The 21646-nt window shown below is 44.6% G+C and overlaps 1 protein-coding gene across 5 annotated transcripts in view; it reads left to right on the top strand.

The window, feature by feature from the left end:
- LOC148363516 (protein FAM107B-like) overlaps positions 1-21646 on the top strand; it is a 56801-nt gene that overhangs the window by 7669 nt on the left and 27486 nt on the right. For 3 of the 5 annotated variants that reach the window (XM_088337421.1, XM_088337420.1, XM_088337423.1), the window contains exon 1: positions 14178-14628. In XM_088337421.1, the coding sequence (XP_088193547.1) occupies positions 14526-14628 (103 nt within the window). In that variant the 5' untranslated portion in view covers positions 14178-14525. The other 2 variants (XM_088337422.1, XM_088337424.1) reach the window with 2 other exon arrangements.

The following is a 21646-nucleotide window of genomic DNA, read 5'->3' as shown; positions in this document are numbered from 1 at the left end:
TGGTACACACGAGGTAATGACGCTGTACAGACACGGAACGACGTGCTACGGCTGCGGCCAGGGCGTGGTTACACGCGGGTAGGACGCGAAATTTTAGCGGGTAATCGTGGGTGAAGCACGGTCATAGCACATTTGTTCTGCGCCTGTAACGCGGTGTTATCACGTGAATTAGCGTGTGTAACGCGTGTGACGGTCAAACGCCTTTCTCCGTGTATATACAGCACGATTTGCCGAGCACACGTCAGTTGTGATCGAGACGTCAAGGGGTGAACATGGATCCCCGTCACCCTAGAGACCTCTTCTTAATCCATTTTTATTTCTTGACATTTATTTTCATTTCATAACAAGATAATAAAATAAAAATGAAAAACTATTACAATAATAACATATTGGCTTCTTCGGTGACATAGCTTGAAATCTTGATCTTCACGGGACTGTGTCTTGAGCGGTTATGATTTCTACAGCCCGGCTCGGCAGCTTTTATACCCGTGGTCCACACGCGGAAATGACGCGGAAATGACGCGATGAGGAAGCGGAACAGTCGCCGGCGTCTGTTTTGCGGGCATACCACCGATGAACAGCGGGTTGGCCAATTTTGCGCATTTTCCATCGCGGGCAACCACGGGCAAAAAAAAAAAATCGCAAAATTTTACCCGCGATACAGGCGCAAACGGCTGTGTGACCGGGCCCTAAAGCAGGGGCCTCAAACTGGCAATTGGCAAGTTTGAGATAGAAAACATTGACAACAAAGATCGAGTCGAAGCAGGAAACGATTGCCAAATACGAGTGTCTGCCATTGAAGCGCTGCTGGAAGGTAAATAATTTTAAAACTTTATATTTTTAGCTTTGTACCAGTATATTATTCTTTTGTCAACAACGTAATTGAATAAGTATCTATGTTTAGGTACACGCTTTATTAATATTTTGAATTACTTATAGTATGTGGCTATTTTAAAGCACTTCCAGGGGGTCGTCTATATGCCAATACAGACTTATATGTGAGTATATATGGTACTTGAAGTCGTTTTGATTTTGCTGGTTTTATTTTATTTTTTTGAAAAAAAAAAAAAGGAAAAAAAAAGGATGGATATATGCCTTTATCGCTGTTTAAACTGTGCTGTATTTTTATTAGATACATTTTAGAAGTGGCCTACATCCGGGCGACCCCTTGACGGTCCCACCAACCCTAAAAAAATAAGTACTTTTAAACTCCAAAATTATGTGATTTTCTTTTTGAAAATGGTTGAATTTAACATTATGAGCACTATTGGTAATTGTCTAAATCCGTGTTTCTCAATTGTTTTCTGTCATGACATGGCACAATATTTTGCAATAACTAGCTTTTCAAAATGGGGTTTGAACGGAACACAGCATTTCTCAGCTCATGCTCAGTTATATTATGCCAGCAACTGATGGTTTACGGAATTTGGGATGTGGAATGATTGTTGGAAATATTATGCAATCATTAAATTGATAGAAGAAGCGTCAAAAGTTATTTTGGGAACAGGCGTCTAAATCAACCTTTCATTACTTTTTCCGGGGTGATATGCTCATTTTATGTATGGACGCTGCCAAATGAGTAGAAAGGAAAAAAATAAACAAGAAATACCAAATAGAAATACAAAACCTTCAACGCCTCAATGCATTATCAAGCTGACAAGGTTACAGGACAGTGTTGTTTTGTGTTTGTCCTGCAGAGGGCGTATAACATTGCACAGAAGTCAGGAGGTGCCAATCCGAGCGGAACATGTGCAGGTAAGCCAGTAGTAAGGCGGACCCTGACTGGGGTGGGGCGCAAGACTATGTCAAAGGGGGCACTTTTGACTTTGGGGAACTTTTTTAGCTAAGACGAGGAAGTTTGACGAAGAGTACATAGCACTTCACTATGACCGTGGAGGGAAATGAGCTGAACGGTGTGCTAGCTATGTCAAAAAAGTTGGCAGCGGACAGCTTGGAGCAAAATGAATTATGCTGTCACTTCAAGACATTACAGCACAATCACGTTGATAAAACAATTTAGTTTTTTACAGCGAATATGTGCCAAAAGGCATAGAATGGGCATGGACAGAGGTAATGAGTTACCAACAATATCAAGCAATCATTGTTTTGTCCCCAACAATATTACGTGATCCTTTAAAAAAGATTAATCTTGGAGGAATATGGGAGGAAACAGTAGTGCACAAAGGAAAGCCACGCAGGCACAAGAAGAACATGCAAACTCCGCACGGAGAGGCCGCAATGCTGGAATTGAATCCTGGGCCTCTGCACCGTGGAGCTGCGTGCGTTCCAACCACCCAGTTGCCATGCTACCCAGCTTATCATCACCTCATTATAACATTTATAGTGAGGAGATGATAGCCCAACACTTGTTTTGTTCATACTATGTGATCTACCCACACTACCATTGCGTTTGACTCGGTGTCATCCACTTATTGGGCACTTCTGACATGATACGTAACAGGAGCAAAATGGGTGTTTTGATAGTAATTTATGACCAATGTTAGGAATAACGCTGTTATAAATAACGCCGTTAGGTAACGACGTTCTTATTATCTTTGTGTGTTAACATACAATTTTGTGAGTTTAACGCAAGTTTTTTTTGTGTTCAAGTACATTTTTCTGTGTTTTACGTATGTTCGTGTGCATGTTTACGCCCGTTTTGTGCGTGTTCACCTGTTTTTGTGTGGGTTTATGGACGTCTTTGTGCGTGTTTATATACATTTAATGTGAGTATTTACACACGTGTATTTACATACATTTTTGGTGTGTTTTTGTAACGAGACTCAGGTGGATGGGCTAGCTCCAGCTAGAGTTACACATCTGTTTTCTATATATATAAATATATATATATATATATATATATATATATATATATATATATATATATATATATATATATATATATATATATATATTGTCACGAGGTGGAGTGGAAGGGGGCTGTCACGAGGCGTGGTGGAGTGGAAGGGGTGACCGGACCGGAACGGAGGCAGGAGGCAGGAAGGGAGAACTCAATTGCGTAACGATCCAAAACTTTTATTCACCAAAATAAAAGTTGTCCAAAACTCTGGGACATGACAAAACAAACTAAACAGGACAACTCAACTAAACAGGACAAGGCATAACAGAACGGACAATGTTTAAAACTAAAACAGGACAAGGCATAACAAACCGGGGAATGTGTAATAAGCCAGCGCCCGCCAAACCCACAACCCAGCCTTAAGTAGCAGACCAGCAATCAGCTGATCTGCTACAGCTTGAGTTCGTGGGCGCGGCAGACTTGTCGCCACGGTGACAGTGACAGAGCCCCCCCTTTAAGGGACAGCTCCTGAGGTCCCCAAAAAAGGAAAAAAATAAAAATAAAAAAAAATACTACCTCACGCCCCGGAATGGTTCGACGCTCGGCAGGGTTGGGGGGGTCCGGCAGGCAAACTGGACTGGCGAACACGAGGACAGACGGAATCGGGACCGGCAAACACGAGGACAGACGGAATCGGGACCGGCAAACACAGAGGACAGACGGAATCGGGACCGGCAAACACAGAGGACAGACGGAATCAGGACCGGCAAACACAGAGGACAGACGGAATCGGGACCGGCAAACACAGAGGACAGACGGAATCGGGACCGGCAAACACAGAGGACAGACGGAATCGGGACCAGCAAACACAGAGGACAGACGGAATCGGGACCGGCAAACACAGAGGACAGACGGAATCGGGACCGGCAAACACAGAGGACAGACGGAATCAGAACCGGCAAACACAGAGGACAGACGGAATCAGAACCGGCAAACACGGAGGACAGACCGAATCAGAACCGGCAAACACGGAGGACAGACCGAATCAGAACCGGCAAACACGGAGGACAGACCGAATCAGAACCGGCAAACACGGAGGACAGACCGAATCAGAACCGGCAAACAGGCGAGTCAGAATCGGAACCGGCAAACAGGGGAGAGTCAGAATCAGAATCGGCAAAAACAAGCGAGTCAGAATCGGAACCGGCAAACAGGGGAGAGTCAGAATCAGAACCGGCAAAAACAAGCGAGTCAGAATCAGAATCGGCAAAAACAAGCGAGTCAAAATCAGAACCGGCAAAAACAAGCGAGTCAAAATCAGAACCGGCAAAACAGGCGAGTCAAAATCAGAACCAGCAAAACAGGAGTAGCAGAGTCGGACTGGCAGGCAGCAGAGTCGGACTGGCAGGCAGCAGAGTCGGAGTCGACCCGGCAGGCAGCGGAGTCGGAGTCGGCCCGGCAGGCAGCGGAGTCGGAGTCGGCCCGGCAGGCCGCGGAGTCGGAGTCGGCCCGGCAGGCCGCGGAGTCGGAGTCGGCCCGACGGGCAGCGGAGTCGGAGTCGGACTGGAACGCAGGGGAGACGGAATAGCAGGCAATCGGCACAGGAGTCGGGCAGGCAGGCATGAGAGTCGAACAGGCAGGCGTCAATTCTTCCAGGGACCCCATTCGAGGCACAGCAATGGCCACGACGGGCGGGGCCGTGGTTCGAACGGGGAGGGAAGGTTACCTCAGTGGGCGCTTGCCAAACTGCATTCTCCAGCTCTCTCCAAGTCGCGCTGGGATCGTTCGCTGAGTTCTAGTCGTGGCTGGCTTATTCTGTTACAAGGTGGAGTGGAAGGGGGCTGTCACGAGGCATGGTGGAGTTGAAGGGGTGACCGGACCGGAACGGAGGCAGGAGGCAGGAAGGGAGAACTCAATTGCGTAACGATCCAAAACTTTTATTCACCAAAATAAAAGTTGTCCAAAACTCTGGGACATGACAAAACAAACAGTTGTTTCTTCCAACTCAACTAAACAGGACAAGGCATAACAGAACGGACAATGTTTAAAACTAAAACAGGACAAGGCATAACAAACCGGGGAATGTGTAATAAGCCAGCGCCCACCAAACCCACAACCCAGCCTTAAGTAGCAGACCAGCAATCAGCTGATCTGCTACAGCTTGAGTTCGGAGGCGCGGCAGACTGGTCGCCACGGCGACCGTGACATATATATATATATATATATATATATATATATATATATATATGTGTTTTTTTGTTGTTGTTTTACTTCATCTGCAAAATAGATGATAAATGTCTCAAACAACACAATTTAATTGTTGACATTAGGTTCAACATTGAGCAAGTCTCACCTCATATTATTTGGTATCAAAATAAACAAATTTACATCACAGTACACTCTTAACCCAGTCCAGCATAACATAACATACCTGACCCAAAGCCCTATTTGTGCTTATGCTAATGAATGACTCACTCTTACTATTGCCCTTTTTGTAAAGTTTACAGGCATCACATACAACCTTTACACACATATTTTCACATATTATCATCCCCACAGTAAGTGTGTTCCCAGTATACAGTATACAGCTCACCTGCAAAATAGATGATAAATGTCAGTCTCACACGACACAATTGAATTGTTGGCATTAAGGTTAATTTATTGAGCAAGTCTCACTAAATCACGTGAGGTCCCGTGAGACTTGGCCCAAGCACCATTCTCTGACCTGTGAGACTTTGTCATCTAGCGGTGATATACTAGTACTTCTCTTATTCTTTCTGCTATACAAAACTCAATACCCTGAAAAATAAAAACTTCCTCTAAAAGTTAGATACGGATTACACAACATGAATCTCAAAATATAACATTTTAACTAGTCAGCAACCCTTGTTGCACCACATTTTTACGTATGTTTTCGAGAGTGCATACCTGTCAACCTCCAGGGTTCCATGCCCTTACAAACTGTCGTATTTTCCCCTCCAAAATACAAAATAATCTTACACCCTATTTTTTTCAAACGTGTTTATTTATGTAGTTTAACATGTTATATTGTGTGTGTGTATATGTAACGGGTGTAATAATAACTTTTGTTTTATTGAAATTCCTGCTGAAATATGTGTATAGTTTTTTGGTAAGTGTCCAACAGTTCCACCTGCTGGTATGGGGTAGGGTTTGTCTTGGCTTTTGACATGTGACCCATGACTTCTATCAAGCTCTCCGAACCGAGGACTGTCCTACCTGCCACATCGTTTCATAAAGCCATCAGCTCACAGTATTTGAAATTTTAGTTACATGGACGTTATCGTTAAGCTCATTACCGTGCAGTGTCACAGTGATGCAGATAACTAAGTGTGCTATACAGTGACGTGTTACGCAGGCTGCTGATTTATTTTGTGATTTTGACTTATTTACATGTTTTTCTGTTGATGAGACATCTTTGAAACATGTTTAATCAGAGCAATGTGTTAGCTCCACAATTTGACACACCTATTCACATTGGCAGGGGCAGGGGCATGTTTACCCCATCCCCTCTGTTGATAGTTTTACCACAGGTGTTGCTACACATAGAGTAGAGACAGTTTCTAGTGTCAGCACCTATAATGCAGCTGACCAACATGCCAGCCTACCTTCACCTCAGGTCAGACCCACATCTATGCCAAATTCCACAAGTGACATTTCTGAGGGTGTAGCTGATCACATGACAAATATTATTCAGGAGATAGGACATAAATTGGCTGATAGCATTTTCTCACGTATACAGTCACACAATATAGTAGCTCCTAGCACTGCTGCCACACAAGATGTAGCAAACATATTGAGTCAGCTTAGTCATGTGTCAGATGTATCACAGGTTCAGGTTAAGGAACCACCATCATTTATTGGGGATGGCTCAGACTCAATAAAAGTACATGAGTGGGAAGATCTAATGAGGACAGTTATTAAGAAGAGTAATGAGGCTTGAAGAGCAGGCCGAGGAAATCATTATGCATTTAGGAGGAAAAGCTAAAGATGTGTTTTGGCATTAGAAACAGTAATATAGACGTCTATACCCGCCCTGACATGATTTATAGTCTTCTCAGAAAAAAACTTTAGCTGTACCATGTACTCTGCTGTCCCTTTAGCTGACTTTTACTCAACCTTGCCTAAAGACCAGGAAGAACCCTATGACTACTGGCTGAGACTAAACAGAGCAGCTGACCTTGCCTCTGACTGCTTGAGAGAGCACGGCAAAATATTGGACAACCCTGAAATTGAGGTAACTCGCATGTTTATTAGGAACTGCTCTTGCAAAGAACTGGCACTCACTTTCAGATCCAAAACCATCGATAAGGGGTCAGCATGTGAAGTACTAGAGGTGCTGAATGAATACCACACTGAGAAGAGCTACAAAGCAGCTTCCCTACAACAACCTGCGAATAGGGCGGAAATTGCCGTACACAAAGCTGAGGTGAGCCATAGTCCAACCCTCATGCACGAGCCACCTCAGACTTCGAGCCCACAGTATGTCCCTCTAACGGACGTTATTAGTATGTTGGAGAAAGTTCTCCTACGTGGTGCCTCTAACCAATTTCAAGAGATGAGACGAACTCCAACCAGGCGACCTGGAGACAGAATTAATGGTTTCACTGACAAGCCATGTATTATTTGCAAAGATGACGAACACAGTGCTTTCTCTCATTGCCAAGAAAAAAAGCTTTGCTTTCACTGCCATGCTCCAGGGCATTCTCGACGTCATTGTCCAGTGAAGAAAGCTGTCCCGCTGCCTCAGGGAAACTAACTGGTCTGCGCAAACATATTTTGACTCAATTGAAGAGCACTGAAGGCTATTGGAGATTAGTTTCTACTCCTGCTCGATAACCACAGTCAATTCCTGTCAATGCTTAATAACACAGAGAGATGGAGAGGTGATTGCATTCCAGATAAGGTAGGGACAGTGAAAATCAAGAGTTACGTGACGCTGAATCCACGGACCAAGTACCTTATTTGGGGAAAGTTACCTGAGTCGGCGGGGATGTCAGCGGGCAGCACAGTGGTCATTGAGCCAACCCAATCTAAGGCTGGGCCCAGACAAGTCCTTGTTGGAAGAGTTGTTACTCCACTTTGGAGTAACGGACAGAGTTGTGGTGCTGGGAAGAAACAGAAAAATTACAGTTGTGTCCCCTTGTATCGCAGCGGAAGACCTGCCCAGTGCAGAGGAGGTCAAGTGCAACGTGCAGAGTGTACAGAGCAAAGAGGTCCAACCCATGTCAGAAGAAAACATGATGCGTACATTGGAAGCTCTGGGACTGCAAGACATTGACCTGAAGTCATGCGAGGTTTTGGTGCAGTGTAAAGACAAGCTCCTTCATATCATCGAACAATTCGAGTCAATTTTTTTCTCGCTATAAGATGGACTGTGGAGAGGCCAAAGAGTTTGTACATCGTATCCACCTTATTGATGATAAGCCGTTCCGTCTACCCTACAGACGTATACCACCAAGTCAGTATGAAAAACTGAGGACGACACTGAACGAAATGGAAGAGAAAGGAATTATTCAGAAGTCGACCAGCAACTATGCATCTGCACTTGTTCTCATATGGAAGCAGAATGGAGAACTCAGGGTATGTACTGATTTCAGAAGGCTTAATGCGAGAACCATAAAGTATGCCTATCCACTACCGCATCAAGCTGATGCTTTGGCCGCACTTGGGGGAAATGCCTTTTTCTCCACGATGGACCTGACGTCAGGCTACTACAATGTCCCCTTGGACCCTGATAACAAAAAGTACACGGCATTCTCATCACCCTTTGGGCTTCACGAGTACAACCAGGTCCCTCAGGGACTTTGCAACAGCCCAGCAACATTTATGAGGATGATGATGTCGATATTCGGTGATCAGAATTTCAGGAGCCTATTATGTTACCTCAACAATCGGATGGTGTTTGCCCCAACAGAGGAAGTTGCACTCCAACGCCTGCAGATGGTGTTTACTCGCTTCAAGGAACACAACCTCAAGCTTGCACCCAAAAAGTGTTTTTTCCACAGACGGACTGTGAAATTTCTTGGGCATGTCATCAGTGAGGATGGAATTCGGACTGACCCGAGAAGGTGAGAGCGATAAATGACCTACAAGTTGCTGACCTAATGGAGTCTGACGGTAAGACGCCTTTCCCTAGTAAAATCAGATCTTTTCTAGGCATCTCATCTCATCTCATTAGCCGTACCGCTTATCCTCATTAGCCCATCCCAGCCATCTCCGGGCAGTGGGCAGGGGACACCCTGAACTGGTTGCCAGCCAATCGCAGGGCACACAGGGACAGACCACTCATTCGCTCATTCACACCTAGGGACAATTTGGACCGGCCAATTCACCTGAAATGCATGTTTTTGGAACGTGGGAGGAAACCGGAGTGCCCGGAGGAAACCCACGCAAGCACGGGGAGAACATACAAACTCCGCACAGGAAGTCTGGAGCTGGATTTGAACCCACGACAGGTTCCCATAACATGAACTGTGCCGCACAAGCGCTAACCACTGCGCCTCCGTGCTGCCCCTTTTCTAGGCATGGTGATGTATTACTAATGCTTCATTGAAGCATGTTCTGCAAAGGCAAAACCTCTGTTCAGGCTCACATCTGAATCTGGTGCCCAGCATAAGCGCAAGAGAGGCCGCAAACTAGTGAGGAAAGGTCAAGTGAAGCTAACTTCAATCTTCTGCAGAAGGAAGATCAGTCAACGGCACTCCCACAGAGTCAGCTTGTTGGTCTACAAGAACACGACAACATAATAAGCAGAACCGTGTACTTTGTGCATAGACACAAGAGACCTACCAAGCGAAGAGAGCTGTCGAGTCGCCTAGTGTGATGAAACTAGTCAAGTCAAGTCAAGTCATTTTTATTTGTATAGCCCTAAATCACGAAGAGTCTCAAAGGGCTTCACAGATTGTTACACTATATTACACAAACTATTTTCAACCGACAAGAGGAGTAGGTTATTCATATGCAATGGAGTAGAAGTGAGTTTTAAGTTTAGATTTAAACATTTCCACTGAGGTTGCAGATCGAATCTCAGGGGGAAGAGCATTCCACAGCACCGGTGCCCGGATGGAGAACGCTCTCGAACCAGCAGAAGACTTTTTTGCTCTCGGGATCATCAGAAGACCAGCACTCTCAGATCGTAGGCTTCGGACCGGGACATAGTGGCAGATCAGATCTGAAAGATAAACTACTGAAGCATTGGAGTAGACTCACCATACAGATTGACATGCTCTACAAAATAAGGAAAGATCCTCGCATGGCCAAGAAGATCTTCCAGTTTGTGGTGCCTGACTCATTGAAACAGAAAGTTTTCCACAGTTTCCATGACTCAGCAGGTCACCAATGCCAGAACCGTACTTTGTCTCTGGTGAGGCAACGATTCTTCTGGAATGGCATGGAACGTGATGTTGCAAACTATGTTAAATCCTGTCAGCGTTGTATAGTAGGGAAAACACCGGAACCACACAACCGTGCACCACTCAAGAACATCGTCATCTCTGAGCCTATGGAGTTGGTCTGTATAGACGTTTGGACTGCTGAGCAAGAGAACAAGTCTGTAGATGTCCTGGTCGTAACTGATCATTTCTCCAAGATGGTGCACGCCTTCCCTTGCAGGAATCAAACTGCCAAACAAGTTGCTTGCTGTCTGTGGCAGGATTTCTTTCTTGTCTATGGTTTCCCTTGGCGTCAGTTGAGTCCAGGAGGAGTGCTCCACCTCCTCTCTGTAGGCCAGGTCGTTGTCGTCCCTGATGAGGCCCACCACTGTTGTGTCGTCCGCAAACTTCACGATGTGGTTTGTGGCTGACCTAGGGACGCAGTCGTGTGTCATCAGGGTGAACAGCAAGGGGCTCAGGACACAGCCTTGGGGGGAGCCCGTGCTGAGGGTGATGACATCGCAGATGTTCTGACCAATCTGCACTGACTGGGGTCTGTCAGTGAGGAAGTCCAGCAGCCAGTTCCGCAGGAGGGTGTTGAAACCCAGGAGTCTCATTTTGTCTACCAGGTGTTGTGGGATGATGGTGTTGAATGCTGAACTGAAGTCCAGGAACAGCATCCGCACATGGGTGTTCTTCTCCTCTAGGTGTGTCAGGCTCAGGTGAAGCGCAGAGGAGATGGCATCCCCGGTGGAGCGGTTTGTCCGGTAGGCAAACTGAAAGGGGTCGAGTGAGGAGGGGAGACTGGAGGTGATGTGCTCTTTAACCAGTCTCTCAAAGCACTTCATTATGATGGGAGTCAGTGCAACGGGCCGGTAATCGTTCAATGATAAGATCGGGGGGTTCTTTGGCACTGGGATGATGGTGGCAATCTTGAAGCATGATGGTACCGTGGCTTGGTCTAGCGAGGTGTTGAAAATGTCTGTTAGTACACAAGCCAGCTGATCGGCACACTCCCTAAGGACCCGCCCTGGAATGTGGTCCGGGCCTGGAGCCTTCCGGGTGTTGACCCTTCTCAGGGTCTTCCTCACGTCAGTTGAGTCCAGGAGGAGTGCTCTTTCGTCCTGATGTGGAACCGCTTTCGCTGCAGGGGTGCCATTTTGTGCCTCAAACCTCCCAAAGAAGTTGTTGAGGTCAATCAGAAAGTCCATGCTAGTGTCCTGCACTGGGGCTGTGGTTGGCTTGTATCTGGTGATGGCCTGAATGCCTTTCCACATATCCCTGGTGTTGGTTGTGCTGAGGAAACGGTCCTGGATTTTTTGACTGTGCGATCGCTTTGCTAGTCTGATAGCACGGTTCAGGTTAGCCCTCGCTAATCTCAGCGCCTCCTCGTCACCAGATTTAAAGGCAAGGTTCCGTGCCTTTAGCAATTTGCGTATCTCAGCAGTCATCCATGGCTTCTGATTGGCACGGGTGCAGATGGTTTTGGTATTGCTGACGTCTTCTGCGCATTTACTGATGTAGGCTGACACAGACATGGCATACTCATCTATGTTTATTTTGTTGTTGTAAGTGGCAGCCGATTTAAACATGTCCCAATCCGTGCATTCAAAGCAGTCCTGTAGTGCCTCCATTGCCCCCTCAGTCCACACCTCACCTGCTTCACTGTAGGTTTTTCTCTGGTCAGCAGGGGCTTGTATGCAGGAATTAGCATTACAGAAAGGTGATCTGATGAGCCAAGGTGGGGGCGGGGGGCTGCTCTGTATGCTCCTCTGATATTTGTGTAGGCCAAGTCTAATGTGTTCCTACCTCTTGTAGCAAAGTTGACATGCTGGTGGAAATGCGGGAGAACTGTTTTCATGTTGGCCTGGTTAAAGTCCCCCGCTGCAATAAAAATGCATTCGGTCTAAGCATGCTGCAGTTCACTCACAGTTCGGTAGAGAACGTCCATTGCCTCCTTTGTATTAGCGCTGGGGGGCACATACACGGCAGTAATGATGGTAGCACTAAACTCCCTCGGTAGGTAGAAGGGTCTGCAGATCACCGTCAAATGATCAATGTCTCGTGAGCAGTGATTATCCTAACATTTCTACACCAGTTGTTGTTGGTATATATGCATAGTCCGCCACCCCTGCTCTTACCGGTGAGCTCGCCGCTTCTATCAGCGCGGAAAGCAGTTAGCAATGCTAACAGCGTCATCCGGGATAGATGAGTTTAGCCATGTATCCGTCAGAATTATAGCGCAACAGTTCGTCATCTCGTGGTTCAATGTAAGTTCCACTTGTAAAAGGTCCAGTTTGTTGTCCAGGGAGCGAACGTTGGAGAGGAAAATGGATGGGAGAGGCGTTTTGAAGGGTTTAGCCTTCAGCCTAGTGAGGTTGTCGGGCCTCGCTTCCTCCTCCGGTCACAGCTCCTCCTCTTGCCACTTTTCTTCGCTGCTTTGTAGGCCACTGGGTCTTGTTGACGTAGCACTCCGAGGCTAAGTAAACACTCCAGAGTGGTCGTAGCAACGAGCGCTGGATTTCTGGATGTTCGCATATCCAGCAAAAACTGCGATCGTATATTAATCTGAAGTTAGAGTTGTCTTTGTTCGCCCTCAAAAACTGAGTCGAAGACTGGGGTTTTTGACCAAAATGTAGGAAACTGTAGGGAGCAGATGCAGCCGCAGCCGTACAGGGCGCCGCCATATTGCAGAATATGTGTATAGTTTTTGGTAAGTGTCCTGCAATGATGAGTCCAACAGTTCTACCTGCTGGTATGGGGTAAGGTTTGTCTTGGCTTTTGACATGTGACCGGAAGGCGGGGTTTTGTTGGCAGTCTACGGAGGGAGCTGCCGACGGTAAGACACATCTTTTGGTGATCCACAAAAAAGAGATCAAAGCGATCAGAGAAGCTAATGTTGTGACTCATTTCATCTGCAGAAACTGTAATAAAAACCTCATCAACCAGTCCAGCGTGAATGTGGATCTTTAGTGGGACAGGTAAACCGCTGTTACATATGAGTTTGGTTATATCATCTCATCTCATCTCATCAGCCGTACCGCTTATTCTTATTAGGGTTGCGGGGGGTGCTGGAGCCCATCCCAGCCATCTCCGGGCAGTGGGCAAAGGACACCCTAAACTGGTTGCCAGCCAATCGCAGGGCACACAGGGACAGACAACTCATCCGCTCATTCACACCTAGGGACAATTTGGACTGGCCAATTCACCTGAAATGCATGTTTTTGGAACATGGGAGGAAACCGGAGTGCCCGGACAAAACCCACGCAAGCACAGGGAGAACATACAAACTCCGCACAGGAAGTCTGGAGCTGGATTTGAACCCACGACAGGTTCCCATGACATGAACTGTGCCGCACAAGTGCTAACCACTGCACCGCAGTGGTGCCCTGGTTATATCATATATATTGTTAATTGAGATTTTGTTGTGAGTTGCTCGGCATGAATGAGGTTTATTATTAAAAAAAGTTCAAAAATTAAGTAGCTTGGACGTTCGCTGTAGAAGGAAAAAATACATGCAAATATAATTAAGTAGAATAATACATTTTCTTATTCAAATTATTAAATTATTTTCTGGATTAAATTATTGTTGGTAATATACTGATTAAAGGGATGACCACAAACCTGTTTTTTTTTTTTCATTTTCTTCTTTTATACTTCCTTTTTTTAACTTCTTTATACAACATAATGATTCGTAATATAATGCATCAAAGCAAGTTACCCGTTTGAGAGCCGACTCTCTTTAATGAGTTGAGCCGAATAAGACAATTCTTTAAAAAGAGACGGATTTCGTTTCACTACACAACTCAAACTCGTTTGATTTGATTGATTTGCCGTTTCGTGATAGTCGGTGTATACCGGATGTTACCCATAATTGCCAAATTTGCGTTTTTCCGTACAGATTTTCTTGTACGTCGTACACGTCTTAAAAATCATGATAAACGTACTTTGTACGGCAAAAACGTACAGGTTGACAGGTATGTTCAGAGTGTGATTACTGTACGTATGTTTTTGTATTGACGGACATTTTGTGACTTTTCGTAAATCAAAAATCAAAAATTCATTTTATTTGCATTCGATTTTCGTGTATTAACGTACGCTTTTGTGTGCCCTAATCTATACTGATATCATAGAACGCTTAGTCGACTCCGAGAAGTAGCCGCGCCCACTTTTAAAAGAATAGTGCTCCAAGAAATTGCACTATGCAGTCGCAGCACCTTTGAAGGCAATGCGGCGATGCAGAAAAGGGAAAAAAAATCAGGGAAAAGGAGGGCCTCTGGTATTACCTAACCCGAGGGAGAAAATGACCTATCAATAGACACGCTCACTAGTACATGGACGAATGGACGTCTGACGATATGGACGAATGGATATCCGACGACTCGGGCGGATGGGAGGATGACATGATTTCCTCTAGAGTGGGAATGCTTCACTTTGGTAAGGCCGAAATCATATGCGTAACCAGCTTGTTTTTGAGGGTGCTCAAGCACCTCCAATTCAACCTAAGCACCGACAAAAAGTATGGCATTTAAAAAATATATTTTTTTGGGATAGGCTTAATATATTTAAAATTGCTACAAAAAAAAGTTAAACAAAACAAGAATGTGAACAACGCAGTGTCAGAAATACTCCACTGCCTTTAAGTGGTTCAGTAGTATTTCTGCAGTAGTATTTTTGTAGAATTTTCTATAGTAAAATTTTTATCGTATATCTGTGGTAGTACCTTTTGTAGTATTACTGTAGTATTAGTGTATTTCTTGTGTGAATATTTTTAGTCTTTTTGAAGTTCTATTTTTGTGGTTAGTATAGCTGAAGTATTTTGGTGGTATTACTTGAGCTGTATTTTTGTGGTGTTTTTTGTAGTATATCTGCAGTCAGATTTTTGTGGTATTTCTGTAGTATTTTATAGTATTATTGTAGTTTTATTTTGAAGTATTTTGTCGTATCTTTACAGAACTTTGTAGTCTTTTCAGAGCATACTTTTTGTAATATATCTTGTCGTATTTTTGTAGCATAACTGTAGTTGTTTTTTGTGGTATTTCTGTCGTAACATTTATGTAGCGGTATTTTTGTATTATAGTGTCACTTCAGTGGTGTTTTTGCAGTATTTCTGTAAAGGTATTTTGAAGTATTTTTTTAGTATTATTTTAGCATTACTGTAGTTGTATTTTGGTAGTACTTCTATAGTATTTTTACCTTATCAGAATTAAGACAGAATAACATTCTCTTAGGTCCTTTTTTTTAGGCACTACATTTGATATTTATGTTTTTAGTAATAATTAAAAAAAATAAAATAAAAAATTGTAGTATTTTTGTTGCAGGCACACAAACAGACAATGGGGACAAATTTGGCACCCTGGAAATGTTTTTTTATTACTAGTACAATATTTACTCATATATATTTTCCTTACATTTTGGCCATTTTTGTTTGGCGGGCCAGATAAGGAAACCTGATGGGCCGCATGTGGCCCGCAGGCCGTAATTTTTTGTTTTTTGCAGACGTAGTGACAGCAGGAATGAGGTACTTAATTGAGGGGGCTCTGTTAATTGTGTTAAAGTGACACTTCGTAATATTTGACCACTAGATGTCGCTATATTGTGTAGTGCACAATCAAGTGTAGTGATCGATTTTTTACATAAAATCATAAAATGAAAAATATGTTGCCTGACAGTAATGTTGACGGCAGAATAAAATGTATCTATAACCTAAAACAAGTCACCATTCAGCCCATGACTTTGTGGTCCTCTTCAATAAGAAGATTCAATGCATACAGGAAAATATTTCTAAAGACAGTATTAAGACAACACATACTAAAGGGCTGAAATCTATAGATGCACGACATGGTGGCTGTCCAGGGAATTTGTCCTGATTTAGTGAACTGTCATTCGATAATCCTAAACAGGTGGTGAATACGGCCAAACCGACGACTTGCCTGTTCGACCCGCTTCCAGGTTTGCTTATTAAATGTCTTTTTGGGGTCCTTGGACCTTCATTTCTAAATATTATAAACATATCACTCTCCTCAGGTGTAGTTCCAGCGGTTTTTAAGTCCGCTGTTATCAAACCTACACTGAAACGACCCAACCTTGATCCAGAAAGCTTATGTAATTATAGACCTGTGTCAAATCTACCGTTTCTTTCTAAAGTACTTGAAAAAGTAGTGGCACAGCAGCTGAATGATTTCATATCCGAGAATAATCTTTTTGAATCAATGCAATCGGGATTCAGGGCTAACCACTCTACTGAGTCAGCTCTGATTAAGGTAACCAATGATCTCCTACTGGCAATGGACTCTGGCGCTTCATCACTTTTGCTGCACCTTAGTGCTGCTTTTGACACAGTGGACCATAATATCTTACTAGAACGGTTGGAAAAATGGATTGGTCTCTCAGGAACCGTCCTCTCATGGTTTAGATCCTACCTCTCAGATAGGATGCACTGTGTTAAATATGGCGAAATGACATCTGAGCCCTTTAGTGTTACCTGTGGTGTTCCGCAGGGTTCAGTGCTTGGCCCCCTTCTTTTCAGCATTTACATGCTTCCATTAGGTGATATTATTCGCAAGTATAATATCAGTTTCCACTGCTACGCAGATGACACTCAACTATATCTTCCGTTGGAGGAATCTGCCACACTTAATTGTGGAAATTTGGAGGCCTGCCTCACGGAGATAAAAGAGTGGATGTCACTCAATTTCTTGCGTCTTAACTCTGAAAAGACCGAAATGTTAGTTATTGGTCCATCTAAATGCCGTGACTTATTCTAAAAACTGCTGTGAACATTGACAAATGTCACATCACAGAGTGACTCAGTTAAAAATTTAGGTGTCATATTTGACCCCGATCTGTCCTTTCAAACACATGTGAAGAAAATTTCTAGAACTGCTTTCTTCCATCTTCGCAACATTGCTAAAATTCGTCCTATACTGTCGCAGTCGGATGCGGAGATCATAATTCACGCGTTTGTTACCTCCCGTCTCGATTACTGTCATGCACTACTCTCCAGTCTCCCGCAGTCCAGAATCAAGAGTCTTCAGCTGGTACAAATTGCTGCAGCGAAGCTTTTAACTAGGACAAAAAAGTCCGATCACATCACGCCGATTTTTGCTAACCTGCATTGGCTTCCTGTTAGCCTAAGATGTGATTTCAAGGTTCTCTTAATATTATACAAAATCATACATGGACTTGCTCCCTCATAACTTTCAGATCTGATTTCCCCCTATGTTCCGGTCCGAAGCCTTTGTTCTGAGAGCGCCGGTCTTCTGGTGATCCCAAAAGCCAAGAAGTGTTCCGCTGGTTCGAGAGTGTTCTCCATCCGGGCACCGGTGCTCTTGAAAGCTCTCCCCCTGAGATCCGATCTGCAACCTCAGTGAAAATGTTTAAATCTAAGCTTAAAACACACTTCTACTCTGTAGCATATGAATAACCTATACTTTTTGTGGACAATATCTCTGTATTATTTGTGATTGCAACATCCTTTACTGTCTGGTAATCCTGAAAGAGGGATGCTACATGTGCGGTCCCTTCTCAAGGTTTCTCCTTTTTCCTCATGTTGAGGTTTTTAAGTTTTGTCCTTGTAAAAATAGTCTGAAAAATAGTCTGTGTATTAACCTGTGCAGCCCTTTGAGACTCATTGTGATCAAGGGCTATACAAATAAAAATGACTTGACTTGACTTGACCATTTCACCAGATTATGGCAGTGGCCCTTTGACCACCTATCCTTTGGATTTCTGTGAGAATTTTAGCCCACCCCATTTCCGAAATGGCGACTGTAAATAAAATAAGGAAAGTTGATTGTGGAATGTAAATTCAAGTCAGGTCATGTTTATTTGTATAGCCCTTAATCACAAGAAGTCTCAAAAGGCTGCACATACTCTCACAGATTATTGCAAACCACAGATTATTATTACACCATCCCCTGATCTAAGACCGTTATAAGTGTAAGGAAAAATTCAAAACCTCAGCATGAGGAAAATTAGAAAACTTCGAGAAGTGACTGCACGTGACGTAATTCCCCTTCCTGTATGGCCAGGCTGCAATAGATGTTGCAATTCACAGACATCGTCAACGTGAAATACAGGTCATGCATAAACTATAGAATATAAGTGTGTTTTAAGCCTAGATTTAAGAAGATCCACTGAGGTTGCAGATTAAATCTCATAGGGCAGAGCATTCCACAGCACTGGGGCCCCGAATGGAGAATACTCTCACACCTGCGGATCACTCGTAGACCAGCATTTTCCCAGCAAAGGCTCCGAACAACATAGGGGGAGATTAAATCTGACAGCAAGCCCCTGCATAATTTTGTATAATACCAACAGAACCTTGAAATCACATCTTAACCTGACAAGGAGCCAATGCAGTTTAGCTAAAATCATTGTAATATGATCAAACTTTCTTTCTAAGTTAAAAGCCTCGCCGCAGCATTCTGTAGCAGCTGCAGGCTCTCGATGGTAGACTTCAGGAGACCGGAGAGTAGCAAATTACTGTAATGGAGACGGGAGGTAACAAACGCATGAATTTTAATCTCAGCATCAGACTGAGACAGCGAATTTTAGCAATGTTGCGAAGATGGAAAAAAGCTGTTTAGAAATATTCTTAATGTGTAACTGGAAGGACAGATTAGGGTCAAATGTAACACGTAGATTTTTGACTCAGTCACTCTGGGTGACATTACATTTGTCAATATTCAGAGCAGTGTTTGAGAACAAGTCACGGCATTTAGATGAACCAATAATTCAGAATTTAGTCCTTTCATGGTTGAGGTGCAAGAAGTTAAATGCCTGAATAAAGACTGCATTTCCCCACATGATAGTACAAATCATGGTAATGAACCCCAAGAGGTAACAAATACGGGTACACAATTTACACACACACCTGCGGTCATGTTTCCTTCAAGCTTCCATTTTTAGGAATGGTGAATACAGATGCAGATGGTGTCTGCTTTCATAAAAGAAAGACGTATACACGTGTTAGGAAACAAGATCCATGAAACAAAGACGCCGGAACACATAGCTCACGTGACCTTTAATCTCCTGTGTCTCCACAATATCCTAACTCTCAAATAGGACGCATTGTGTTAAATATGACCTCCGAGCCCAAATTTTTCAGATTTAATTTCCCACCATGTTCCTGCTCTGAGCCTTCCCCCGAAAAATATTGTTCTGCTAGTAATCCCAAGAGCCAAGAAGAGATCCACAGGTTTGAGAGCGTTGTCCATTCGTGCCCCGGTGCTAAGGAATGCTCTTCCCTCTGAGATTTGATCTGCAACCTCAGTGGAAGTGTTTAAATTTAGGCTTAAAACACACTTATATACAAGTGTCCCGGCTCCTAGGCTTTGTAGCGTATTAAGAACTGACCGATAACGGATAATGGATAATGAATAACGAAGATAGATCAATAACCCTTAAAAACCCCAACCCCAACCCCAGCTTATGAATGATCAATGTTTTATGTTTGTAATATTTTTATATTGCAACATCCATTGCATCCTGGTTACCCTGGAAAGGGGATTACCTCATGTGTGGTCCCTTCTCAATGTTTCTTAGTTTTGCTCATGCTGAGGTTTTTAGTTTTTTCTTGCCTTCATGTATGTTTTAGATCAGGGGATGCTATAATAATAGTCTGTGGTTTGTAGTAGTCTTTGGTGTGTGCAACCCTTTGAGACGTCTTGTGATGAAACATGACTCTTAGCTGCCAATTTGTGCTCCCCCTTCAGGAGAAGCATCACACACAGTGAGGATTTTTTGTGAGATTTTTCGGGGGGTGGAATGTTAACTTTCACTGTTGTCACAGTTACTGTCACCAAGCTTCGAACAGACCTAAATGCAGGACACAAGGAGATGGAATACATAGTATGCGAAGGGGGTTTATGTTTAAAAGCAACAAAAAACAATTTAGTGGAGAGAAGGTAGTGTGGGACCTGAACTGTTGAGAATTTGAGAGGGAGGATTACAAGGGAAACTAGAGAAGTGGTCTTGAGGTGATAAAAATCTTGAAGGGAAGATACCTTTCAAACAGGGGTCTCAATTTTAATTTACTTGGGGGCCAACAGTGCTAGGGTTTGGATAAGGTTGGGACAAATTGGGTTTTCCCCAAAAGCTCTAAAAACATCCCACTCTTCTCAAATGTATTTCAAAAGGAATTTTACACCAAGTAAGTTTTAAAAGTAAAAAAGATTAAGTATTCATATGCAAATAAATAATCATCCATCCATCCATCCATTGTCTTCCGCTTATCCGAGGTCTGGTCGCGGGGGCAGCAGCGTTAAAAGGGAAGCCCAGACGTCCCTATCCCCAGCCACCTCCTCCAGCTCATCCGACGGGACCCCGAGGCGTTACCAAGCCAGCCGAGAGACATAGTCTCTCCAACGTGTCCTGGGCCGCCCCCGGGGCCTGCTGCCGGTAGGACATGCCCGGAACACCTCCCGAGGGAGGCGTCCAGGAGGCATCCTTATTAGATGCCCGAGCCACCTCAACTGGCTCCTCTCAACGCGGAGGAGCAGTGGCTCTACACCGAGTCCCTCCCGGATGACTGAGCTTCTCACCTTATCTCTAAGGGAGAACCCAGCCACCCTGCGGAGGAAACTCATTTCGGCCACTTGTATCCGGGATCGAGTTCTTTCGGTCAGGACCCAAAGTTCATGACCATAGGTGAGGGTAGAAACGTAGATCGACCGGTAGATCGAGAGCTTTGCCTTTCGGCTCAGCTCCCTCTTCACCACGACAGACCGGTACAGGGTCCGAATGACGGCAGGCGCTGCACCGACCCGTCTGTCGATCTCCCGTTCCATCCTACCCTCACTCGTGAACAAGACCCCAAGATACTTGAACTCCTCCACTTGGGGCAAGACCATACCACCCTTTTCCAACTGAGAACCATGGCCTCGGACTTGGAGGTGCTGATCCCCATCCCGGCCGCTTCACACTCGGCTGCGAATCGCTCCAGCGAGAGCTGAATATCACGGCCTGAGGAAGCCAACAGCACCACGTCATCTGCAAAAAGCAGTAACGCAATGCTGAGGCCCCCAAACCGGACTCCATCCCCGCCAAGCCTGCGCCTAGAAATTCTGTCCATAAAAGTTATGAACAAAATCGGTGACAAAGGGCAGCCTTGGCGGAGTCCAACCCTCACCGGGAACGAATCCGACTTACTGCCGGCAATGCGGACCAGACTCTGGCACCGGGCATACAGGGACCGCAGAGCCCAGAGAAGTCTGTGCAATATCCCTTACTCCCGAAGCACCCCCCACAGGGCCTCCCGAGGAACACGGTCGAATGCCTTCTCCAAGTCCACAAAACACATGTAGACCGGACAGGCAAACTCCCATGTACCCTCAAAGACCCTGAAGAGTGTATAGAGCTGGTCCAGTGTTCCACGGCCAGGACGAAAACCACACTGTTTCTCCTGAATCCGAGATTCGACTTCCTGGCGGACCCTCCTCTCCAGTACCCC

Source organism: Urocampus carinirostris, chromosome 6 (assembly GCF_059441175.1).
Source record: "Urocampus carinirostris isolate Australia breed hairy pipefish chromosome 6, RoL_Ucar_1.0, whole genome shotgun sequence".
NCBI lineage: Eukaryota > Metazoa > Chordata > Actinopteri > Syngnathiformes > Syngnathidae > Urocampus > Urocampus carinirostris.
The sequence above is the reverse complement of the archived record's forward strand: the minus strand, read 5'-3'. Positions and strand labels throughout refer to the sequence as shown.